The following is a 27195-nucleotide window of genomic DNA, read 5'->3' as shown; positions in this document are numbered from 1 at the left end:
TTTTTTTTCTTTTTTTTTTTTTTTTTTTTTTAATCAGTTTCAGACATTTTAAAAAAAGGACTGATTGAGCATGTGGTACGTGAGAGCAAGGCCGAGAGTTTTGAGACTTCTGACATCCTCCATAAACAAGAGCTTCCTCAGGGCAGGATGCATTTTAGTTTGTTTGCGTCTTTTTTGTTGTGGTGGTGGTGGATCAGTTTAGATGTGATTTTTTTTCATAGAAAACAAAAAAAAAGTAACATACCAACCCAATGTGAGAATTAGCATAAAAGTCAAACTGCGTTACTGGGCTGAGTTTTTGTTTTTGTCTATTTTATTATTTATTTGTTTTTGCCCATTCATTCAGTTAGCACCGTTCCTTTTTATTCTGGTTACAACCCAATTCCTTCTGTAATTATTGAATGTACAGAAAGGACCAAGTAGTTGTTTTTATTTTTTGTGATCTGTTTCAAGAGCCCAACCGTAATTCCTCTGCTGCTGCTGTGTTTGTGTAGCATCTGGTTTCATGAGCTTAAGGAGAAAGGTTAGTCTGCTGATATTTAAGGTTGACATGTGTGTTTGTATGCATACACATTGTTCTATACATACACACTGCATGGAGTACATTTTAACTGGAGATAAAGTGAACTGGGTTCAAACACATATGCACTATCTTCCCCTATGTATTTGAAACAGTCTGGAGCTTTGATTTGATTTTTTTTTTTCTTTTTAAAGTGCATTTAAAGCAAAATAACTGGCATTCACATACCCCATGGAAAACACGATAGCAGTGGAAAGCTTGACTACGCTAAACTCCTCAGACTGGACAACGCCAAAAGCAAATGGGGCAGTGACAGGCCTCGGTGTAGGCAGCTATTCTTGGGCAGCACCATTGGCAAGGAGGGAAGGCAGGAGGTGGTGGAAGGGAAATTGCTTTAGAGGTTGAATATTTGAACTGTTTTCAATTCTGACATAGCTGTGTCATTCCCAATACAGCTTCCTTTACGATGATTAATGACCTCTGTCTTACGGATGTCCACGTCTGACTCTCCCTAGTTCTGTCTTTCATCGCATGTGTGTCCCAAGTGCCAGCATCTATTAGGAATAAGGCACTGTTGAAATTACAGTTTTATAAAAGATGCAAAATAATCCAACCCTAACAATCCCGACTGACCGCACTGCTCTTCTCCCCCTCCCTCCCTTTTTGGGGAGAAATATTGCATGTGGTAAAGAGTTTATTCTTATGGTCTCTAAGTGTGTCAACAGTAAGCCTTGGACAAATGCCTTAAGTCCATCAGCACCAAAGGCGGGTAGGAATACACGGTTTCTCTTGTATATACATGCACACATGCGGACCGTTTATTGGGAAGGGGGAATAACTACACCATTCCCCTGCTGCTCCTCCCTGGCTCTAGAGCCCAGCCTGAAGAATGAAATTCCAGTCCCCCGTCCACAACATTTTCATTTACCAGATCATTTATGGAAAGGAGATTTTTGTTCAGAAGGGATTTTTCATTCCCATCACCCAGGTGCTACAGGTGCCTCCTGCTGTGCAGAGGGCCAGCACGGGTAGGAGCCCACCCTTGTGCTTGCCCACCAGATGGACCCTACTCGGGGGCCGCTTTGCGCTGGTTCTTACAACCAGAAAAGCCTCTACAACGCAGCAGGCTCCCGTGAGGAGGCAGGGGCACTGGCTGCGCAGTGGGCAAGCCTGCAGAGAAGCCAGGAGGCAGTCGGGCCCCCGTCTTTGCCCACAGGCAGCTGTGGGTTGCAAGTGGCTTCTCCATTATGCCAAAGCGCTCTTTTCTCTCCGTGGTTTTGACCCGGGGACAAGCCATGTTCCAGTAACTGGGTGGGGTTTCTTGGCCCTAAAAATACTGCAGTCAGCCCATCATAATACACATTTGCTGTGGCAGCCGGCATATCCTTCTCCTGCTAAAATGCTGAAAACGATCCATCAGCTACCTTCCCAGAGCCAGGATCCCACTGGCTCCTCTCACCCTTCCCCAAAGGCTAGGGCTGCCTCGTAAAGCAGAGAATATAGCAGAAAGTAAGAAAAGCAAGCAGACAGTAGGGGTTAGAGCAAAGAAAGCATGAGACCAGACGGTCTAGCATTTAAGCTCTAGGCTGGCCAGTTTGGCCACCATCATTAAAATGGACTGAGATCAAACGAGCCTAAACTGCTATGGACTGGGTTTTTAGAAGTGACGCAAACCTTGGGTGGGGAATGAGTTGCCTTTTTTTTTTCTTTTCGTGGTTTAAAAGTCATCTTGATAAGGCCACAAACTGCATTTGTCTTGTCAATGTAAATGCTTGTGAACGGCATGAATTGAAATCGAGTGCTTCGCTCAGCTCGGACAGGAATGGGAGAGAAAAGCCACTCTGTGCCCGCCACGACTGCTCGGTAGGAGAGGGGAGCATCTGAGGAGGTGGTGGTGGAGGATGTCTCCTGGGGAAGACCTGCTACGTGTGGGAAGGGAAAGGAGCTAACAGCATCTCTCCACTCCCCTTCCTCTCACCACCACCCTACTGTTTTGCTGGACACCTGTAGACAAGTAGCACTTCTAAAGAGCCTCCTCCTGCGTCTCTCACATCTGTAAGCTGGGGAAGGGGAGGAGGTTGGTAGAATTACAAAAGGGGAAAAAGAAGGCACATGATTTTACTCAGTCCTGACTGAACCCACGTTTTGAAAGCAAGGGCAGTTTAGGTGGAGGGCAAAAAAGTGCTCAGTGGAGCAGGTGCTCACTGAGAAGAAATCTCAGGGCAAAGGAAGAGGGAGAATAAATAGGAAAGGCAGGAGAAATGAAGGCCACATTCAGCTTTCTGTCTGCTTGACAGTCTCAAGATTTGGCTGCATTATTGTCCAGGAAGAAAAAGTCTGGTTGGTCTCGAATGTAGCCCAGTTACATATCTCCAGTTTCTGTTATGGCTGTTGGTGTCTTCCTCCTTCCCTTTTCTCCAGTCCCATGAGTGCCTGGACCACTGCTTTAGTCTTTTTAAGCCTGTTCTTCAAAAATTGAGAACATGGCACACCTCTTTGGTCGCTCTCAGCCTCTACTTCTCCTCAAATCCAGAACCAGTGATCAAAATGAGCAGCGCTTGCTGCCGGTCACTCCCACTGCTGGGGTGCCGAAAAGGCTTGATTAGCGACTGAAAATTATCCTCAGGGTTTCAGTTGGTTGGTCACTCAGACACAAAAGCCACTGGCCAGATGAAAGGCAAACAAAGGGAGCTGCTGACTGAGAAACTAGGATGTCATTTACAGCGGTCATTATGAGCATCGTGGCTCTCAGTCACTTAACCCCTTGCGCATTGCCATGTCCAGGTACCACGAGTTTTCTTTCTCTGCCAGTGGCTCTAAGTCTTTCTCATTCCTGTGATAGATGGGAGAAGTAGAGCTGACGGCCTGGCTTTGGGATTCCAAACCACTGTTTTGCATTTTCTCCCCGAGTCTCTGCCTCAGAAATGCATGTAGATCCTCGCCCCCCGCCCCCCCCCCGCCCCCCCCCCCCCCCCAATTTGCTCAGGAAGTCATAAGGCAGAGTAATGAGAAGTAGGATCACCAACAGCTCTATGAAGACACGGGGTGGTAAAATACTTTCCCCACAAACTCACAGTCCAGTGTTTGTGACATTTCATAAATAACTTTTTTTTTTTTTTAAAAAAAAAGAATAACACAAGAACAATCCCTTTACTTACTCATCTGAAACAAAATAAACAGCAGTGGCTACAAACTTCTTCTTGTAACAATTACAAAAAAACTCCCAACAATACAATCCCCCAACTTTTAACACGCGCCTTGAATGTTTTTTTTTTTTTTATTTTAAACCTCAAAACTGCAGCATATCCTTAAGGGCAAACTTTTCAATTAGTTTTTTCTTTCTTTTCTTTTTTTTTTTTTTTTAAATAATGTGTTCACCAAAAAGAAAAGAAATTCCACAAAACAGTCTTGTACCAAGAAAATGCATTCAAAAATAGAAAATACTACACAACAAAAATATGTACCCTTCCTTTCCAAAAGAGTCTTCACAAAAATGTAGAAAAATGCCAACCATTTTTTTCCTTTCCTGAACACTTAACTTTCAACCTAGGGCACAATTTTTTATTGACTTATAATGTCTGTTTTTGCATAAAATATGGAAGATAAAAACCAACTATCAGGACTGTGAAGTTACAAACAACACCTCATTATTCTCCCCACCCCACATTCCCTCCTTAGAAAACAAAACAGAGAAAGCCAAGGTTACAACAACTGATTGAAAGCCGTCAGGCTAGGAAAAACCATCAGCTGATATGGGGATTCAAAGACGCTGGCATAACAGGAAAATCATCTGCCTTTTAAAATGTATGTTCTTTGCATTTATCTCAACCCGTGTCTCTGCCCCACTGTACTCAAATGACCAGACACTATGGAGACAGGACACTGCCAGGCACCGAAAGATCTGGGAAGAATCTGGGGCAATGAGCCCAGGGACCACACGTGGGTGCGTGCACACATGCCAGCACGCCGCGTCTCGCTCACAAAGGAACTGTTGCCATTTTGAAAGACAGAGAGGATGTTTCCATATGCCTTAAAAGTGCAAGGGCCATTTCTGGATCATAGTAGTTAAATACGCATAAGTTTTACTATGCTTAATAGTCAAGTCCATTTTTCTGGCAAAGGCAGGCTCTTCAGCCAGAGTCAGATTATATCAGTTCACGGCTGGGAGTGGGTAACAGCTGAAAGCTGGTAGGCAAAAAGTGTCACGCCAAGGTGCATCCAGAACTGATTTATTCAGTGGGAAAGTATTTTGCCTACCTTGGACAACATTCAAGGGGTATTATGCGATTAACACAGCCAAAAGACCAACTGTTTCGACAGCGATAAAATCTAGCAGTGGGGCCTTAGGTACTATGGGGAAGGCAGCTGTAACTTGGACACATGTGGCTAAATCCATCCTTTGTGCACCTCCTTTGACTTCAATGCAATTATATCTGCTTGCACCAGGGATGAATTTGCCCCATATGGTTCTGGATTTTGTGACTGTTGGCCATTTAGGAGCCTGACCCTGCAAAACACTGCGTTAAAATACTCCAGATTGCAGAGCTAGGATCAAAGAAGCTTCTCTCTTCTTTTGTTTGTGATTTGTTTGTTTGTTTTCTTTCTAGCATATCTTTTAGAGTATGCTTCCATAATAAGGAAGAAGAGGGGAGCTTTTTCTTAGCCTTTTCCACTGCGTGGCTGTGTGTTTTCCTTTTTCCAAATGGCAAAATGTGTTTGTGTTTACTTCCAGTGCATTTTTTTCTCAAAAATTCAAAACAAAAAGGAAACATTACTTTTCCCATCCTTCAAAAGGAAAACAAAAACAAAACAGACTGATAAAGTACAATACAATAAAAATCAGGCATTATAAAAGACAACATGATGTGCAACAGCAATACCAAAGAAACAAAAATAATATATATATATATATTAGGATACAGGTATGAATCAGCCAAGAAAGCTATCTAACCCCACTACTGGATGATTGGTAAGCATTGGTTAAGAAATAGGTAAGGCTATTCTGATATTTCTAACTTAACACAGTTAACCACTGCTTCTCTCACACCTTCGCTTCCTAAATTTTTTCACCTTTCACTCACTGGTCTTTTATGTCTTGAAACTGATTTTTTCTCCTTTTCGTATTTTTTGGTCTACAGTAGAATTACATATTAACAACAACAGCAAAACAAAACTCAAGCTTGTTGTGAGAGTAAGTTGGTGCCACATCCGTGATGCAGAAGAAAGAAGACAGACAACAGAACAATCGCATTCAGTTTTTTACACACAAAGCATATTCGAGGGCAACAGCATAGCTGACCAAAACAAGTTTGCAGGGGCAAGCAGCAGAAGCTGTAGGTTTACAACTACACCAGCAACCAGAGCCTGGTCTTTTGCCTTTACTGGTGTCCTTGAGGACAACAGTAGCTCAGTCGCCGTGTGGCTTTGCCATTCTTGTCATCTGGAGCAACAGCTGACCTGCCATGTACTCACCACTAATTGCACTCCTGGTTCGATGGAAAACCAAAAGGAAAAGGAAAGGTAAAAGGCTCCTAGCTGGGGCCAAGGCTCTCTCTTGGTCACCTTGGCTGATGTGACAAATTGCAAGCCACTGTGATACCAGAATCAATGACGGAGGGCACCTGGCTGGCAGGCCGTTTGGAAGCAGTCTTGAAGCAAATTCAGACTCTCTAAGGTGATGTGACAGACTGTTTAGCTTCCTCCACTAGGGAAAAAGTGATGAACACTGACAGGTTACTCTGGGATCATTATGCGAGTATAAATTCTCTTAGTTCAGCGGGGATGAAAAAGTACACGTGTTCTATTGCTTTCAAATTGCCTTTGTAAATGTCAGCATCACCAGCCACCAGAAATGCGTTCCCTACAAACTTGGCTACAGCACTGTGGCTGAAACTCCATCATGATTCCTGGCATTTTATTTTTTCCGTGGAACTTCTGAAACATAACATTTTCCTCAAGGCTAAGCTCTAAAATTACCATAATGTTGAAAATACCACTAGCATCTTATTGAATCATAACTATGCCACATAATCCCAGCAAAAACTCAAGCTGATCCTCAGTAGTGCTTGTCAACAACGAGGAAAGGAACGTACAGAAACAAGATGATCAAACAGTACAGGGAAGTTCTGTTTTGGATTTAGCCCACTGGCCAAAGTGATTTTCATTCAAGAGAAAAGGTGCAACAATGAAGCAGGATGGCAAATGGAGGAGAATTATGGAAGTTAGTGTTTCTCCATCTGGAGAAAAAAATAGGGCATTAACTTATGCGGCATCTCTAGTCAGCAACATATGTTTTGGCTTCTTAAAATAAACCTCAAGTTATCCTTGGTTTCTCAGTCAAGCACTGTCTACATGGGGCTTTAGTACCATGCTGAAAAAAAAAAAAGCGTTTGTGCTATATTTAAATGCAGGTCCAGTTAAACTAGTTTCAAACTGACCATGTAAAAAGGAACAACTTATTTAAAAGCCATTAAAACTATACAATCAAACTTATGCCCAGGAACTGATCTGCTTGACCACTGTAACTGAGTGAAAACAGGCTGGAATTTGGCTTTTAAAACATGGTTTGGTTCCTGTTTACATGGGCTAGACCAGTTTTGTTGAAACTGGATCGGCTGGAATCAGGTTTAAACAGGCTGAATTCAGACCCGGGTTTGGAGCATGGCTCAAAGCCCACTTCTTCAGGTTGCAGTACTTTTTAAAAACTAGTGCAAATGGCATCTTATCACAGCATTGCAAGCATGCAGTGTTCCTCGCCTTGACCAAACATGGTTGCCATCAGGTCACACCACAAGGGAGGAATATGCAGCAATCAGTCAGCCAGAACAGCTCAAACTACGCAAGTTCTTTATTTTACCACAGCAGGAAAGGCACTCTGGACACAGCAGGCTCAGTAAACCCTCAGCTTCACTTTTTTTCCGGAGCAGCCCACCATTCCTCTTTGACAATGCAAATCTGCTCTGACAGTAGCAGTATATGCAGCTGTTTTAAACAAGAAAACAAAACAAAAACTCACCTAAACAAAAAAAGGGGAGTATTGGCTCATAACCTGAATTAACTTCAGCAGACAGACTTCATTTCCTCCCGTATCACGACTCGGTAGCTGTCACTACTCTTGTAGATGCAAATGCCATTTTACAAATTAAAGGTGCTTTCCTGCCACTGTATTATGCTGACCCTCACATGAACGGTGCTTTTGTTGGGCTCCCGCTGCCTCATTACTGGAAGATGACCTTCCAGTGGTTTTCATCTTACAGGATTCCTGCAGATGGCTCAGAAAGAGACTGCTTGTTCTGCTGTCCTGCCTGCTTTCAAGGGAAGAGTCATTCAGTAGTTCATCTAACACTACACTGGAGGATATCCCCAGTTCTCTTCCAGTCCTTTCAAGCCAGGATGGATAAAATCTAAGAGCGGCAATTTCAGAGCTTGCCAGAAAAACGCATCCTTAACTCCAAAGTCTCTCCTGGTTCCAGACAGATTTGTTCTTTCCCACCCAGGACCTGTCTCTTGTATGCTATTCCTCCTCTGGCTCCGGACAATTTTCTCAAATGAGGCAGCCCAACAGACTGACCAGCAGCAATCCGCTTTGCATTGTGCAATTCTTTACTATCCATTCCTCGGTACTAATGATGCCAAAATGTCTTAGCTTCAAGTCTAAGGAGAAATTTAGGGCATAAACAAATTTCTGACCACCCAGTTACTCTCAACTTGCCTTAGCAATTGGATGACTAGCTCCCCTTTTTTGTCCATGAAATGTCTGCACACATTAAGACAGGCGGTCCCTTCACTACAGGACCAAAGCAGACGTACTCATGTTTTATCTGCTTCTCCCAGCTGCTATCCAGAGCATTTTTCATGATCCTGTTTCACCTCCTGGCTGGTAATTATGGTCTTACTGAAGAGATTCAACACAAACTTTTGAGACTTTGTAGACCACAAAGAGTTACAGCAGAGATGGATCTTGCTGCACATTACTACTGTTTTCTTTTTTCTCATATTATGCTTGTTACAAAGTTAATGGCCAAGGCATAGGTCAACATGCAGCTTGAGTGTTAAAAGTACTTTCCAACTTAGGATTCCATTTGATTCCAGCCAAAAGCCTTCATAATGCTCGACTATCCGTCTGACGAGAGAAATCAGACTGACGATCTTAAAATGCTCAACAGCATCTTTGCCTAAGCAGGAACCGTATTGTTTTGAATGGTACTTACTGCACTGAATACCATGTCACCCTTTCTTGTCCAAATGTCCTTCCTGCTCCCTCTGTCCCAAAAGCTTGACTGGAACACCTTTAATCGAGTGTTCAGGATAACTGTTTATTGCACTGTTCCCATAACAGCCTCAGAAAGAAGTGCTTTTTTTCAGTGACCTTCCCCTTTGGTAAGCCTGCTCTGTGGCTTCACTTCTTGAGCTGAGCGATCATGCTTATACTGAAGGGATGCAAATTGCAGCCAAACCTCTCTGACGAGGTCCTATCTGACAACGCAAGTTTTGACATCTAAACTAGGAATTGGTATCTTTACGTTGAAGCCTTACATTGGTTTTTGTGATGAGCAGTTCTCTTAACTCTCTCACAGCCCCAAAGAACACTGTCTGGGAAAAGGGGGGAAAAGATCTGTAGCACCCTGAAACCTGTGATGCCTCTTCAGTTTCTATTATAGTGCTTTTTTCTATTTTTATTTTTTTTTTTTTATTATTTTACAGAAGCTATCCAACACAGCTATCTCAGTGTCTGACTAGTTGCTTAAGGTAAAGGTGACCCCAGTTCTCTTTCAACCTGGTCAGGTTTATGGTACATCCTGTTTTCTGTGCCTATCCCTTTCTTTCCTCCCTTCCTGCTTAATTGGCCCCTTCCAATCCCACCACATGTAAATACATTTCAGTAGTGCAATGCAGTGCAGTGCAGTCATACTTAGTGCAAAAATAAAAAGCCTTATCCAGACCAAAAAAGCACAAACTCCCTCCCCACCCCACCCAGCCCCCAAGAAATCAGCTCTCAGTAAAAGTGTATCAATGCGCCAACACAAAGAGGGATTTGCAGTCTCCCAGCCACACTTTCGCATGCCTCGTTTTCTCGCTCAACGTAGAGATCTCATTAGCAGATCTGACATTTATCGAAAACACAATAAATCAAATGACAGAAACTGGAAAGGAGACAAGCCATTGTTTGGGGGCTGCAGAAAGAAGAGAGAACTAAATGGATACAGCAAAAAGGTCAGTAGTGGTTTTACACAAAGTTGTCAGATGCAAACTTTGTAAGGGCACACCTTGCAAAGGGCATGTGTAAGTGTGGATACAAAAATCTAAAAAGCTTCCCTGTTCCCAATATACAGTCCTTATTTTAACAGTGCCCAAGCTAAGGTTCTGTAGTGCAATCAACTCTTCAAAGTGGCAGCTCTCTGTGGCCACCCTAAAACAAATGGACAGATCAACACTAACTTTAGTTTTCTTCCTCTCACGCAGACATGCACGTGCATGGACAACTCTCTCCCCCATCCTGCAGAAACACAACTATAAAGGATTTGCTTCACGACCCAACCCGTCAAGGGCTATGGTGGGAAAAGCAGGAATTTTAATGACAGGCATATAAGCTCTTAAGTACCTCAAAAGGAAAACACGTAAGAAAAACAAAACAAAGCTCACTAATAACAAAGGCAAGCAGGTTACTGAATCCCAGTCAGCCCATACCTCCCCTAGCCTATCTCTCTCTTTTCACAAAATAAAACATCTGCCAGGGCTTGCCACTCATTAAGGTATCAGTTGGGAAAACGCAACTAAGATTTTGGGGTACTCACTGGTTTGGAGATTAATTTCAGTTTGGATAGCCACAAAAGCCTCCATTCAACCCTCGTTAACTATAGAAAGGAGTGTGGGGAACCACTGAAGCACTGTAAGAGGCCACATCAGGGAAGGAGGAGCAAGAAAGGGAAATGTATGGAAAAAGGAACACATTAGGGCAATACTGCTGCTGCTATGCTAATCTCACTGTAATTGCTCAGTATATAGAGGAATATTACGTGCTGCTTCACTTAGGCTCAGGCACACGCTTCCTCATGCCTTCTGCCTCTGCCCTCACTCCCAAGTCCAGCCCACCCCAGACTGTCAACAAAAGCAAACACCAACAAATAAACCGAACAAGAACTGAAGCAGGTTCCTCCTTTTTCTCTTTCTTGGAAAGATAGAACTGTGCCCTTGCCTCCAGGCACACAGATACACTCAGTTTCATCCTAGTGCAGAAAAGCATTTCACATGCACAGAAATAAGGAAAAAACCTACGAGAAAGAATCTAAATAAGGCTGCAGGGCTCCTGAATATCCACCTCCAAAACAGAAAAATGCCAGGCCGTAAGGACTTTTACTGTTTATCTGTTTATCTTTACCAATGAGCCTATCATGAAAAACAAAGAGAGCACAAAAGAATCACTAGCCAAGGCAAGGGGCTGGCACCTAAACCCAGTTTCTCTGGGCGCAGAGCTACAGTGGTGTGTCCCATGCCAGAGCGTACATGAGACAGACCAGATAACGCTTCCTAGCTCTTCTGTCAAGTCGAAACCCATCAATTTAGCCAGTATAATCAACAGCAGTGATTTTTCTTTCTGCTTAGCTGTGTGTACTTGAGGGTGTCCTACCTGTTTGCTGAAATGCGTTTGTTCACACTAGACTATGTGGGTTCCCATCCATTCTCCTGCATACCCAGTGCTGTAGCACTTTGTAAAAAAAAAAAAAGTCCACAGAGAAGTTTGATTTCTAGTCTGAATGTTGGGGTTATATAGTGAGATATTACACAGAAACAACTTTATTCCACCCACACGAATATGTGATCACCATTACAGAAAAGGTATGGCCAGAGTGCTTCTTGGTAAAACAGTCAGAAACTTAGAATCAAGTAACTCCAAATATCCAAATACCCAAATGCTTTTACTTTGTTCTGGCAATAGAAACGTGACACAGCAAGGGTGGAAATTAGGGAAAAGTGATTGCTGTCTATCATATATCTACACCATTGTGGCTCACTATTTAATTATTTAAGATCAATACCCCATCACAAATCAAACTGAAACAGGCTACATGTGGAAAGTCAAGGCTATTTATGACTCTTTGGACAAAAAAAGTCCCAGGCTTGTTCAAAGGGAAGCAGCTGTCCTGCCCCGTACAGTTCTTTTGAATTAAGCCTCCCAGCAAGAAGCAGAGACTATTTCATCACCGAGCCCTTAACAACTGCCTGTTGGAGTGAAATCAAACCTTGAGTAAGTTTTATGAAGAATAGAAACTTTAGGCAGAAACATGCTAAATTATGAGGAACAGTCCTGTGATATCTTAAATGGTGTACATGAAACTAGTTTTTAGACTATAGCTTACTGTGGACTATGTACGCTTTCTCTGCCACAGAAAATGCACTGAAGTCAACAGAAGAGCACGTGGGTCCCACCTGCAGAATTTGGCCCATGGAGTATTGGTCCGGTCAATTTTCAGGATTAGGTAATATAATAATGACCTCACTGATGCTGAGAAGAAAGGTCATGCAGTACATCCTGCCTATTTATCTCATGTTTGACAACAAAAGTTCATTATGGGTGGAGTTTATGGGAAACGACCGATTTACTGCTTCGTTTCATTGTATGAATTTTTTCTAATCTGAACTTTGGAGCAAGGATCTAGGGGAGTTAATGCTCAGCACATATGAATCTGGGGGTACATTCCAGATTTAAAGGACCCCAGCAGCCCAAGCTACATGCTGGCATAGGACAAAGGAAACAGGGCACCCCAAAAGACAATGAAACTTGCTGAAGATACTTGCAAACAAGTAATTCTGACTCTAATAAATGAAAGAGTAGTACCTCTTCCGTCAATAAATAGGAACTAAAAATTCTTTAGAAGATAATAAATGAGCAGCAGCGGCTACTGGAGATTCAGTCTTTTCCTCTAAGTGGCACAGGCGAAGAGCAAGTCCCTTGTATGGAGTTCAAGCATTCCTCTCTCGTGGGAGGCCCCCAGTCTTTGGTGCAACCACCCCCAAGGTGGGGGGCTCTCCTCTTACTCAACCTTGCAGTGAAGAACTTTAAAATCCCTTTCTGTAGCATAGAGCAACATTCTCTTAGGAGGTTCTCCCTCTGGTGGTGGCAGTGTTACCTACTGCGACTGTTGTGTTCCTCAAAAGCTGCGTAACACAGAACAGAAGTGCAAAAAGGAGCTGAATATAAATGCTGTCGACCACAGAAACCTGAGACCATGGTTTGCATTAACCCTGGAGGTCTACTTGGTCAACGAGGAGATGGAAAACGAAAGTCATAATGAAAACCATATACTAGAATAAAGCTAATATTTGGACAAGAGTCTTCCCTTGATGTTTGTATCGTTCAAGGGAAATCTCCAATGCAAAAACCTGTAAAACTGTAAAGCCAATATCACCTGTTTTCTCTCTCCTTAGAAAAGCAGAAAATATGCACATATGAAATGAATTTCTTAGAACATCACAATACTCAAGATCAGTATTTCTTCAGAGAATGAAAAAGAAAGGATACATGTTCAAAAAAAGCAAGATTTCTGGATTCACAAATGACTGATTGTCTTTTATGTAAAAGATATGTTAAAATAGTGTTCACCAGCTGATTATTTTGTTAGTTTCACTTTCCCTTAGGCAATTGTATCTGTACACACTGCGTTCTAAAAGTACAATCTCTAGTGTGGATAATCTACCTGTTTGGTACCATCCTGTTTGTAAAACCACTTCTTAGCCTAAAAATATAAACTGTAAACTGTATAAGATGCAAAATGAACTGAGGTGTTTAAAAAAGCATTAGGAAAAATAAAAGGCAACAAAGAAGTTAAATCAAGAAACACATTAAACTAGTAATTATCTTAAATGAATTACTGAACCTTACAAAGGATTAGCAGGGGAAGCGTGGAATGGGTATGCAGCCATTTAAATGATCAGGCATTCTCAGTGAAGTGAGAACACTCTCTATGAAAATATGTACGATTCAGCATTCAGTCAAAAGAAAAGGCAAAGACCATGGTCAGAAAATGTGGACCACTGAATCAGCACTGCAGCAGCTAACTGGAATTAATTTGAGAAATGGCACCTGTTTGGTTTAACGGGACAAAGCCCGTCCTTATGCAATAGGGTAAGTTACTTTTGTTACCTGCGTAATTAATGTCGAGAGGATAGTCTCCTCCTTCCCTTACAAATGGGTATACACAGAATAAAGAAAAGCCAGACTTAGAGATCACTGCTGGAAGACCATAACTTTTAAACTGCAAGTAGAAAGAAAAAGGATGTGGTAGTGGCCTCCACGAAAGTGCAAATGGCAGATGACAGGAGTGTCTAAGGAATGCCAGCACTTGATATTCCCATGCTTGAAGTTCTCGTTTTATTATCCCAAGATGTGGCATAGGTAACACTTTCCCTCTCTTCCCACTCCAAAGTAACTTTTAAGCTTATTGATTTGCAGTGACACAGATTTCCTCATTCTCAGTGAAAGCACAGTTTGTTGTGACCATCTCCCATTTCTTCCAGTCTTCACAGTTAGGAGAAATGAGATACAATGAATACCTCCTCCACAACCCTCATCCACTTGATTTTGCCCGGTTTCATTCAGGAGCGGTATGTTATCGACAAAAGGAATGAAGGTCAGCTGAGATGTACCTGAATTAGAAAAGCAAACATAAATTCCCATGCTCTTGTAAGTCTGCACTCTTGCGGAGTTTGGATCTAGACTTGTTGCCTGGGCCATCTGTCGCAAGAGGAGAATACAGAAAGGACACCCCAAGTCATAAGGTGGGCTTGGCGTCAATCAGCTTCCCCTGGGCTATTTGGATGGTGACATATCCCTGGTGACGTTTTTTTCAGCAGCTCTGTGGTGACAATTAAAATCGAGTGGGACTGACCCCACACTCAGAACCAACAGCAACGTGGTGTGAAGATGACAAAGGCAACACTCAGCTTGGAAAACTTTAGAACTGAAACTCAAACTTGCAGATGTTTTCATTTGAAAAGGAGGAGGAATCAAGTGGATATGTAAAATATACTAATAGTGGTGGATGGAGGTATTTATCCAATTCCTGGCAAAATCCACTGGCCACAATTAGCATAACTGTACAGAGGTTAATATTTCTTGTACCCCAAGTTAGTGCAGAGAATCATTTTTGGAAATCTTAAAACACTAAAGAAACAGAACTTGGAAAGAGTACAAAGACCACTTGTGGAATCTTTCTCCAAGGCTAGGAATGGAAGAGGAAAGTCTGACATACACTTTTACAAATGAAATAACAGGACATCTTAGAAGAGAGCTAATAGATAACCTTAATTGTTTGGATTAATTGTTCTTCTGATATGAAAGGGTAGCAGGGAACAATCTCTAACTTTTTGTAGAGCCTAATACTGTTTTACCTTTTCTTAAAAAGAATTACTTTCCTATATCTCGCTACACAGAGATTTAAAAAAGCCTGAAAAAAATTACTGTAAAGACAATAAAGAAGCCAATAATATGAAAAAGCACACTAGAGCTGTAATAATGATTGTTAAATGCTTCAAATAGCTGCAGCAGTTGATTGGGTTGTGAATGATACATGTGAAAAATTATTCTTCTATGATCATAGGCAGATGCAAAAGTTAAATGATTATACTATGTATATAATATTGATATAGAATTGCTATATATATTGTGTACTGTATGTTCTAGCTTTCAGAAATACTGTATTGTAGTGTACTGTACTTAACTAAGCAGATCTAAATAGCAACTTGTCATTTTCCACAAAGTCACTAGTACTGTTAACAAAACCCAAAAAGTCTATTTTCTCCAGTAAAAGAAATACATACTGTTACAGTCACAGACATTCTGACTATAGAGAGACAATGTACATTTAACCAAAGAAAAACCCCAAACCAAAACAAAAACCTCACCCAAAATCAACCAGCCAAAATTGTTGCATTTATCATCTTATTCAAAAGGGGAAGGGAAATGCTACCGATCTAAGAAAAGGAACATTTACTCAACTTTGTATGAGTGAAACAAAAGAAAAAAATCCACCCACCCCCCCCCAATCTCCAATTACCCTTTCTGAGACAAGGACAACCCCCCAATGGGGCAAAAGAGTTAAAAGAATAAAACGCTACTTTTAGGGCCAACATGATACCAAAATAGGCAGCTGTAGCTAAACATCCTTATTCATCCCACTAACTAAATGGGCGCAAAATGAGTTCTAGAAATCCTGCATTTCTCATGGATTCCATACTGAATACTCTCACTGACCAACTACTTCTCCTCCTGTCAAATCTACTGGTCTTCTACACACACTAACCATGTTCCTGAAAAGATTTTGGCAAAGACCAAAGGAGTGAAAGCTAATCGTCAATTGTTAGTGACTGCACATTTGGAATGGATTACTCGGATCACTTGTAAAGATACTCATAGTCAACACATTTCAGAGTATATGAGGTGGGGAAAGAGCTGTTTGATATGGCGCTTTGGATACTAGAGACTCCAGACCCAGAGTATTTCAGAGCCTATCAATACACTGTGTTGCTAATTATTAAAGACTTGATAATTTTTAATGTTCTTTTAAGGGGACAAAACTGGCAAGTTAGATCATTTTGCTTGGGTTTTATTCCTTTGTCAGGTGAACATGTTGAAATTCAATGGAAATGAGTGACTGAACTCAAGAATATCATTCCAGAGCTGTCACTTGCCATGGATGCCCATCTCTGCTCGTGAAGCCTGCTGAGCTGGACTGGTTTATTTATTTTGTGGCTGAAAGACCACACAAGGCTCTGGGAGGCATGCTTCAGCCTTCCCTTCAGAACAGGTACACACAAAAATACACTGGATCAAATCTGGATGTCATGTTTTCAACGAGGCCAAAACACCTTCTTTGGGTAAACATCCAGTTAAGAGCATCCGGCAGACAGAATGTGGTTTATGAATATATGTGTGCATATACACTGCTTAAATAAATAGTGCACTTATTTTCCATTAAATTCATACGGATTCAGGCCAATGCTCCACAGTTAATGCTGTAACCGTTTCTTCATCTAAACCCTTTCCTGAACCATGCATGTCCACACACTCAATTAGCAACATGTTTGTAAAGCCAGAAAGAGATGGCTAGCTATCTGCCTACGCACGCACACATACACATGCGTACTCACACATACATCGGCATGCACACACACACACACACGGTGGCCACATAATTTGGTTTTGTTCGAAGATCCCATAGGTATCAACTGACTAGGTGAGAAACCAAAGTAAAGGACTTCATGGAAAAAAACGAGAGGAAGAAGGCTGTGAAGTATTTCAGGGCAGGTGGGTGAAGGTAATCCTGCTTGCTGGATGTGGTGGCTCTCTCTAGGCAAACAATGTCTGTTCCGCACGGGGTTTGAACTTCTAGGGGACATTCTAAGGTTCAGCAAAGAACGTGACAATATCCAGGTGGCAAAAGGAAAAGGAGCAAAGTGAAGTAGAAAAGCTGCCTAATTAGAAGTACAGATCTCAGAAAGATACCTGTCCATTTTGTAGGAACAGGACACCGCAGAACCGGACAGCTGGGGACAGTAATAAGTATCTAACCAAACTCTGCACTCTCCTCAAGTGTCATAACTGTGACCTTGGCAAAGGATCACCAAGAAGTCAGCCTGGAGGAAGTGTGCACACTGCAGAAGCCTGCAGTTCTGCCTGGAAAATAACTGAAGCAAAGAATGCTTCGCTACACTGGTAGCAGATTTTCCAGCAGGGTAAATCCCAGTGGGGACCTTGCAAAAGGCTATGGCTACTGTAACACCTAAACCCAATCTGACACAGAGCATTTACAAGGCATGCTTGCGGTGTGGCTGCATGACAAAGCAAGCTGATGAAGTTTGCACCAGGAGTGGAAACAGGAATGTCCCTATGGGCTGAACTGGATAGAAGTTCTCAAACATGATGGCATATTGGCAGTTCTTTTGTTTGTACAGTGATACTGCTGCAGCAAAAGGATATTGTTAGAATACGTTTTTCTTAAATGAAATCACAGCTAAATCATCAAAAGGCTTACTTTCCTCTGTAGTGACATACATGCAATCCCCAAAGTGCCAATACAGGTTGCGCTGATAGAAATCAAGAATTTGTCACTGGGAAGTAGCTTTTACTTAGATTTCTCTATGAATTCCACTGGCATTGGTGAGGCTGGAGTCAGTGATCAAATCACACAACCTTACCCCTGTATTAGTCATTTGGTTTAGGATGAGGATTTACCCTCCAGCAGGGAGCTGATGTCAGCCAACCCGAACAAAAGGAGATAGATCACTTTGGAAAAAGCCAAACCTGGAGCTGTAACTGAAGGTAAGAATCAGCTGCAAAGCACCGTCCAATATGAAGAGACCACTGTGCCTCACTAATACTTCTTCACCTCTTCCCTACCCTCTCAAACAGAAAAACACAATATAACACATTTCATACGAAGGGAGTGTTTTCGATGAAACTTTGCTACAGATACGAAATGTAAGTACACTCCATACCGCTCAGATGCATTTCTGCATTTTTTGATGCAATTAAGGCAACAATTCTATATGAGGGTGTAGTGTATTCAATCAAGGCTGTAGTGTATTTGCTTCCCAAAGAAGTATCTTACTGCTCTTTGCTTTCTGAAAAATAGTTGCAGAAAAACGTGTAAACTGGGGGTTTAAAAATACAGTTAACAGAGTGTTTGGAAGACTTTCTTGGTCTGCTTACTTCAATGTTACACTGCTTTTCCTAGGGGAGACACTAAGAGTTTTCCTTGGGCATATGCGGTTGTGCACAAGTATCTCAGTTCACCGACTGCAGGGAAAGGAAGTCAGTTAGTGAAGCAGCCTTAGTTCTGGTGGTAGAAACTGTGATCACATACAGCACGAAGACTCAAGGTAGCAGAGTTCTGCAGATCCTGAGTCAGCCTCTTCTTTTAAAACCTTTTAATTGCACAATTCTTGTGGAAATGGGCATTTTAAAACAACCCTGACTGATTCTTCTCCTGATGTGACTTTGCTAGATTTATGTTTGGACTATATTTGACTCCTTATATTTTGAAATAAACCCAGAAGCTCTTTAGCTGTGCTACCAACTTGCAATGTGAATAGTGATTTAAAGCACATGATGGGTACAATTTAATTTTTATACCTATTCACAGTAGATCAGTCAGCTCTGCTTCTCCTGCACCTGGACTCTCTCATAATGCCTGGGGATCAAGCACTACTGCAGAGGCTAAAATGTAAAAAGAAGCCAGCACACCATTGTTAAATATATAATGAAAAAGTATCTATTAACTTTGTGGGCTTTTTTTTCACTAAAAACATAGATTTTCAACCAAAATGGTCTAATGGTATCCTAGTAATTATAAACATGAATTCAGAGTGGATATTTGTCCAGATACTGGCAGGTATACACAGGGAAACAATGCTTCTGTTCACCAAAATTTTGCATTTTTATAACTCTACTGTTTTCATCTTAGTTACTCCTGAACTATAGCGGAGGGGGATCAGAAATAGAAACACTGAATGCGTAACATTTTCACTGTTCCTAGAGGCACTAATCTAGTTGATTAGGTATTAGCACTGGGAATAATTAGGTGGATATACACTATTACCTAATACATCTTGTTTCTCATTTACACATTTTCTTAGAAAAACGGAACAAAGATTCCTCCTTGTGCTTCACAACAACAGGTCTAAGAGAGTAAAGCATTGTTATTTTTCAGACAGGTTGTCTGTCTGTCAGTGTCTCCCTTGTGGACCAGATCTGTCTGTTCTATGCTAGCAAACACATAACCCCTTTTTTTTTTTTTTGTCCAAGTCAGTCTGAAGAATATACACATAACTAAAATTCTCTCCAAATTTCCCAGCTTGGTCATCTGCCAAAATATGGGGATTCCTTTGCTCCTGCTAAAATGAACTGGATCACCGAGTAGCTTTAAAGGAAGTTAGCTGAGAGCTTATTACTTCTAGCAGGACAAATAAGAAGGTTAACAGCAGCAAGAACACTGACTTGGCACGGCCAGAACAAGCCCTTGATGGACATAAATCTGGCATTAGGCCACTTTCATATGCTTGGCTCTCTTACTGGGCATGCTGCAGAAACCTGGTACTTCCAGTATCTGCCACTCCGCACGGCCTTCCTACCTGGCTTTGGTTTCTGTCAGCGGGATGCTCATGTGCTGGGGAAGGTTTTCATTGCATTTACAAACTCAAGGCTCCAGACTCAATGCATTACCTGTACTTTCCCATAAGCCTTTCCTCAGCAGAGTTGTGATCACTTCAGGGGCCAGACCCTACTGAGTGACAAGCCTCCTGGGAGCAGAGGAGGCTCAGAACCTCTCAGGGCCAAGTTTTCATCTCATTACTCCTCCACAAATCTTCACAGCCGGCATAAAAACAAACCAGGCAATGTGAAAAGCAGCTATTTTGCTTTAGGCTGATCAGATGCTGCTTCAGTTAGGCTACCTGCTGATTCATTTCCATCAGGTTTATTTCAATAGCTCAGAAGAGCTGGATGCTGAATTGAGAGGGTTGGATTACCAAGGTCTAGTTTTCCTTGACAGAACAGCCACCAGGTGCTAATTTGATGTTGCGTTTCTTTTTGAGTGGCAAATCAGTAGTGAGAGTTGGAAGATTTCCTTAGCACAAGACTGTCAGAGGGTCACAGATCTACAGTCCTAGGCATACCGAAGGTCTGATCATGTTTGAAACGGTTTAGATACTTTTGGTTTTGGATTGAACTCAGCACTCCTGCAAATAGCATGTTTTGTACCTTCTCCCTACAGGTTTTGTTTTCATTACAAAAACAAGGCAAGACATGCTACCATAATTACTCAGTAAAGGCAAGAGATTTGATCCTCCATGGTGTGAATGATCCAGCATTGATCAAGCAGCCCAAGGTCGACTGAAATCGATCAGTTTGGGGCTGGTAAGAAGTGAGGGGGCTGATGACATATGGGTTATTACTCAACTCTCCTTTGGATGAAAAAGAAGTCAAAAGAAGAAAAATGGGTACCACTTGGCCTCTTTGATCTTAGAGCAAAGGCAAATCGCATTCTCTTAGAAAGTCAACTAAATGCCACTCTTCCCTGTTGGCTCACTGTGAAATTGAGCTGGTTTTGCAAGTAACTAACAGCATGGGCCAGAAGCGGGCTTAGAGGGAGCATGACAATTGCTGAAAAAGTGTCCCCAGAGCAGCTCCTGCAAAATATCTACACCTATTCCCCTTACGAGAGACTGTTGAGAGGGGTTTTGCGAGAGGAGGGACCAGACTGAAATATCGTATTACAATTTCTAGACTGCTGTATGTTACTGGTATGTTCCCATTCTTTACAAATTGTACTTGCTAGCCTTCTGCAAGAGATCACTGTAGGACAATCTCACTAATGCACACACCCCAGACACACACACGCACACACTCGGTAGCTGTTCTCTCCTTCCTGACCAGCAGACACTGACATCGTGGTCCTGCATTCCTTGTGGATTCAGATTTCCCAGAGAGAGGCAGACTTCTGTGGAACGGGCAAGAGAAGTGAATTTTTTTCTGATTTACAATTTCACATAATACAAAAAAAAGAGTATTTCAATGAACAGCAACAAAATTAACCTGAAAAGGAATCATTTCAATAAGGTGGCAATTAACCTGAGAAACTCACTTCCACAGGACAGCACTGGGGCCACCTAGGAGTTAACAAGCTAGATCTTTAAAGGATAATGAGAATTATCTGCCGCAATATATAATTTTTATATGGGATAAAAAGTTAAGGCCATAAATTATTATGTCTTTAGGTTATAAGCAGACACATAGCTAATGAGGATTATAATAAATCTTCTCTCTTACGCTTATTACTTTGTAATTATCCAACAGGGGTCTTTCATCTTCATCCAAATCATCTGTAACTGACCATGTGTCAGAGACAGAATACTGGGCAAGGTGGACCACGGGGCAGATCTGCTCTGGCCGGTCCTATATTTTCAATTGACTTCATCAGCCTCAGCAGCAGTAAGAGAAGGCACTTCTCATTTACTCTAAGGCTTCCTTTATTGCACTTTTGCCTTGCAGAGAGGCCTTGATTTGTATGCTTGAATTCATGTCCTATTTAATGCCCTTTTCCATTGCTGAAGCAATACACAGAGCTTTAGGGAAAGTGAGAATCAGGCTCAAGGAATGTGGGATATTGTGTGCTCCATCACAGGGAAGTGTGCTGCAGTCTGCTCTTTCTCATACCATTTTATCAGGTGTTTTGAAGGAAGCCTTTCAAGTGTACTGAGAAGGATGCACTCAAACTCTGTCAACAGCAGTTCGTAGATCATCACCACTGCTAGTGTACCACAGGTATTCTGTCTGCTAAGGAATACTGTAGCAATACCTGCAGCTTGAACATACCTGTAACATTCAGATACTGCACTTGTTTCCAAGTAGTAAAGAAGTATTTCAACAGATGGAAGGAAGCGTTATTAAAAAGAATTTAACATTTTAAAAGATAAAGGGGTCTATGTTTGAACTCCTAAGTTCACAGAAGGGCACCTAAATTAGTGACCTGATGAGCACTTTCAGCTACATTTACAGTCATGCTGCAAGTTGCTCCATGTTTTAGAAAATCAAGTCACTCATTTTTGAACCTGGAAGGTTCAACAAAATCAGTTTATATTTCAGGCCACCATTTGTGAAGACCTTGGCCTAAACTCTTCAACAAGTGATTTAGAATTAATTCTAGTATGCCTTAACTTTATGTTAAAGAAATTTGCTTATTTTTTTAATGGACATCCTTAATTAATTCACAGTGGATCTTCAATTAATTTCAAATTTATTAGGTCCCATAATAAATTTGCATTTCAAAGATGATGCTTCTTTGATTTAGGGAAGGTTCAAAATCAAAGAATTAAAATTTAGATAGGATTTTTCTCTCTAAACACCACAGCATTCAGATTTTGGTGGACATAAACCTTGATTCTTATTTCCTGTACTGGCATATCTCTTCCAGTATCAGAAACATATTCCAGAATACACTACATCTTGACTCTAGTTCACCAGATCGAGCAATAGCAAATTAAACAGCTTTTCCCCAGACCTCAGATGACAAATGAGCAGCTACAGATTTTTAAGATGGGTAAAATTCTTCATTCAGAAAAAACTCTTTTCCCCACAGAAAGACCTTCAATCCTTTTGTTCAGGTTCACCTTCCCCATTTTCTTGCACACCCTTGTCTCTAGATCTTTTATTTTCTGTACAGGTTTAGTGTGTCTTTACATGGCAGATACTGGTTCTCCCTCTCTGTCTTAGGCTTTGTCTTTTCACTTCTCGGTTTACATGCCAGTGTTGCTTTTACCAGTGGGTTACGAGAACAGTATTTATTAATTAACTTGTGCTCCTTCTCTAGCCCCCTTAAACTACCCAAACAAATTGGTAAAAACCAAAAGATGTTACCATACAGGAGACTCATCTACTCTGGCACTCACCACAAAGTCTCTTTATACTGCCTACTGCAGCTGAGGGTCAGGGCTTCAAGGTTTAGGATCTGCTGAACAATACCTTGCAGGGTACAGAAAGATTCTGAGACTGAACCACCTGTCAGGTTTTTTTCCCCAAAATAAATCAGTAATGGAACAGGTGTAGAACACAGCAATGAGGTTACCTGTGCTGAATCACAGACATCCGATACTGAAGCTGCAGGTGTAAAGAACACGCAAAATTGTATGTGGCGATCTATCAAGTCAACAGTTAGAAAGTTGTCCAGCATAAAAGAATGTCTCATGTGAAATGCTCAGTGTTCACAAGCAAAGTTTTGTAAACTTAAGAAAGCTTAATTTATATATAGACACAAGTAAAAGCTAAACTAGCAGTTTTTCTTTTTTTTTCTTTTTGCATATTTTTGTTAGGTGCTTCTTCTCTGCCTAAAATATAAAGTCCAGAGTGCAGCTGGTGCAAGTCCTCGCTATGGATTTCAAGCATGACAAAGATAGTGTCAGACACTGATCCAACTGAACTAAGGACCCATGTACTTTGGGAGTTGGCTTTGGGGGAAAAATTCTCACACAGATACACAGAAGACAACTAGGGAGAACACCAGCCCAAACACAATAAAACAAAATACAAAACACCAACATATATATGCAGATCAGGAATCAATCTTTCACACTGATCCTACATTCCTTGCATAGCTTTGCATATGCAGAGAATGCGGGATGTGGCCCTTCAGTTAGACGTTTTTGCAAATGAGGAAGGGAAGATTATTCGCAATGGTAACATTTTAAGTTATTTTGGCATCAGCAAATTACCAGGGGCAGGATCAGATTCCCACACAAATATGGAAGCTCTCTAGCGAGCAAGGCAGGGATGAGAGAACAATACAGCAGATTAATTCTTGTCCAGTGACCAAAAAGAAGGGAAATCCTAGTTTATTACACACTTCCAAAACTTTCATTACTTTTTCAAAGAAGAAGAAAGAAAAGACTATAGATTCTATCATTCCCAAAACCAAGGGAACATTGCTAGAAAAATCTCTTTCTCAAAAGGAACCACCCTTCAGCAGAAATAAATTCTAAGATGGAACCAAAAGAAGAAACAACAGAACCTTGGTAAGAGCCAAAAAGAGAACCACGTAATTCAAAAACAAAGTAGCAGTTCAAATGATACTGCAGGATGCACAAACTCTAGTAGATAAACTCACAGATGACTTCACAGAGCCCCTCATCGACCCAGGTAATTCTTGATTCCATTAGAAAAGAGAGAGAGAGAGAATAATACTAGAAAAGAAAATTAAGAAACTTCCTTCCTCTTTTTTAAAATAAAAATCAAGATCATCTCCCCTCCCCCCCTCTATCTGGAAGCAGGTTAGCTAACCTTAACAGTCTCAATTTAAAATAAAATATATATTTATATATATATTCATATATATAATAAAAGAGAAGATATTAGTGGCAGTGTACGCAAAACAAAAAAGAAAACAAAGAAAAATTACTTTTAACAATCTCACTTTTTTTGTTTTTTTACACAAATACTGTTGTAAATATATTAAAAAAATCAGCATTCTATCTGGTAAACGTCACTTTTGCCCCTCTATAAAATTTTGAATTAAAAAAGTCCCAAGAACTCTTTTTTTTTTTAATTATTATTCCCCTCCCCACCCACCCTCTATTCCTCTTTCTTCCACAAGAATAAATCCTGATGCAACTTTTTTTTTTTTTTTGCAAAGATTGTGGGAACTAACCCTTCTCTTGTACCTAGATCCATAGGTTGCAACCTCTGATATCTTTGATTTTCCTCTGTGTTTCTCTTTGCCTTCTGTGAAAGTCCCTCTTGATTGTGCTGAGGCCCTGGGCTCAGCGAAGACACTGAATAAATTACAAAAAAGCCACCGTTGCTCGTTGTCTGAATCTTCTTGGTTTCTGCTGTAAGGTGGTGGTGGTGGTATGGGAAAAGCAGCGGAGAGGGTGCACCAGAGAGCGTGGGATGGAGCAGAATCCAGGTGAGGAACCTCTGATTCTTCTTCCTCACCCTGCAGGGACTCCACACTATCCAAGCCACACTGCCTCGCACTCCCCTCAGCCCTTTTGTGTGTTTGTGGATGCGTGTGTGTGTGAGAAAGCAGACACGTGGTGGAAACCAGCAGGGCCTTGTTTCCTCTGGTTGCTGCTCAACCAGAAGCAAAATATTCCACAGTTCTAACTGGATACTGTGAAGTCCAAAAGCGATCAGCATTGTGAATTATGTCCATTGAAACACTGCGAGCGGTGTACTTATAACGACAGTAGGCCTTGTAGATTTGTAATATATTTTGTCTTGTTTCTTTTTTTTTTGTAGTGCTCTTCACAAGTGAGAAAAAAGAAATTGTTTTTTTTTGTTTTTTCTGTCTGTTTTTTGAAATTTTTTTGTGGTTTTTTTTTTGTTTGTTTTTTTTTTTGTAGTAAAGAAGGGTTGTATTTAGAGGCCAGTAGCTAGAGATCCAACCAGTGGAGCTCATGAAGCACTACCTGGCCTTAAGGCCACCATCCGAGGGAGGCTGGGAAAATTATTATTCACCCAGCCTCCGGAAATGTAATGTACCAGCAGGCAAAAAACAGTTCTTCATGTAGTACAAAAACAACAAAACGAAACGAACCCAAAAAAAGGAGGAAAATAAAGATAAAAATGAAACAAAAATCTTTTCTTAAATTCTAGTGCCATAGCTTTTTTTGTTGTTTCTATTTTTTTGTTCATAACAAAGAGAGAGAGAGATTCTACTTATCCGTCTGACACATGCATCCTCATGTGGTCGTTGAAATGCTCGATTTGGTCAAACTTAGCTGGACAGACAGAGCAGACGTAAGTGGTCCCCTCCGTGCAGGCCACTACCCCGGCAGGGACGGCCCTCGCGCCAGTGCCGGTGGCTCCTGGCGTGCCGTTGGTGGCACTGTGCAGAGCCACATGCCTCTCCAGCAGGGTCTTGTGGGAGAACTTCTTCTTGCAGATGTAGCACTCGTAGGACTTCTCCCCACGGTGGAGGCGCATGTGCACATTAAGGGAGCTCTTCTGGGTGAAGCGCTTGTTGCAGATACTACACTGGTATGCCCTCACGCCAGTGTGCGTCACCATGTGTTTGATTAGGTAATCCTTTAAAGAGAAGGAGCGCCAACAGATGCTGCATTGATGGGGTTTCTCACCTGCCCATTACCAACAAGAGAGAGAGAGAGAAACAGACAGGAAAAAGATAATAAAATTAAACCAGCTTGGCATGGGTCTTTGCAATAAGCTAATGGTTAAGTCTCACAGGGGTCTTTGGAGAGGTGCTCTGGCTCAGGAAGAGTAATTCTGTTAACAAGCATATTTTGAAACAACATTTTTTGCAACCAGAGGTTTTGAAACACTTTATAAAGGGGGCTGTAGGTATTCCCAATGGGCACGGAGTAAAAAGGAGCTCAGGTATCTTCTTCAAGCTCACATAATAGGCACTGACAAAGACAGGACTAGAGTTAAAAGGTCCTGGCATCTCCCCCCAGCTTCAATGGCACAGCCCCTCCTGCCTATGCTCCTGCTTTGCTCCACACGCTCATTTCTAGACAGGTCATAGTCAAGTTACTTTATCTTTTAGTGCCTCCATCTCCCTATCTGTATGCAGCAAAAGCATGGCCAAAGCTAGTGCTTACTAGATTCCTGTCCAATTGCTGTAAATTTCTCAGAAGAGAAATGCTAGAGATCGCCAAAGAAAACCAACACTTTATAAGAGGTTTACATTTGTTGCCCCTTTTTCTGGTCAAATCTCATAGCTGAAGCATGGGTAAGAGTAACTGAAAAGGGAACCTCAGTACATAGAATTGCCTAGGCCAGCCAGTACTACGCAAAGGGCAACCTAACAGATAAACTCCCAATGTAACAGACATGAAATGTAAATGATTAGACTGCCAATTAAATAAAACACCTTATCAGGTAAGCCAGAGATATAAAATACTTACGTCATCTACCACATTGCCTTGTGTGCCCAGGGGCATTGTAAAACTGATTCTGGCAACTCATATAAATGAACTCAAATTATATCCAGACAAACCAGTGACTGTAAGCATGAACTGAAAAAAAATACTTAGCTGAGCACATGAGATTGGTTTGTCCAGACTACTCTTAATTTCTCCTCCTGCTCGGAGTTCTTATGGAAGACAATGCCATGGCCTCCTGTCTCATGGTATCAGGCAACATTTTCATGCTGTGTTGCTGTATT

At 41.5% G+C, this 27195-nt stretch overlaps 1 protein-coding gene across 2 annotated transcripts in view; it reads right to left on the bottom strand.

Moving 5' to 3' along the window:
* The window catches only part of ZBTB20 (zinc finger and BTB domain containing 20), a 518279-nt gene continuing 491084 nt past the window's right edge, over positions 1 to 27195 (bottom strand). For both annotated transcript variants that reach the window (XM_080393607.1, XM_080393606.1), the window contains one exon: positions 1 to 26146. In XM_080393607.1, the coding sequence (XP_080249733.1) occupies positions 25728 to 26146 (419 nt within the window). In that variant the 3' untranslated portion in view covers positions 1 to 25727. The remainder of the gene's footprint in view (positions 26147 to 27195) is intronic.

The sequence above is a fragment of the Falco punctatus genome, assembly GCF_963210335.1.
Source record: "Falco punctatus genome assembly, chromosome: 6".
Taxonomy (NCBI): Eukaryota; Metazoa; Chordata; class Aves; order Falconiformes; family Falconidae; genus Falco; species Falco punctatus.
The sequence above is the reverse complement of the archived record's forward strand: the minus strand, read 5'-3'. Positions and strand labels throughout refer to the sequence as shown.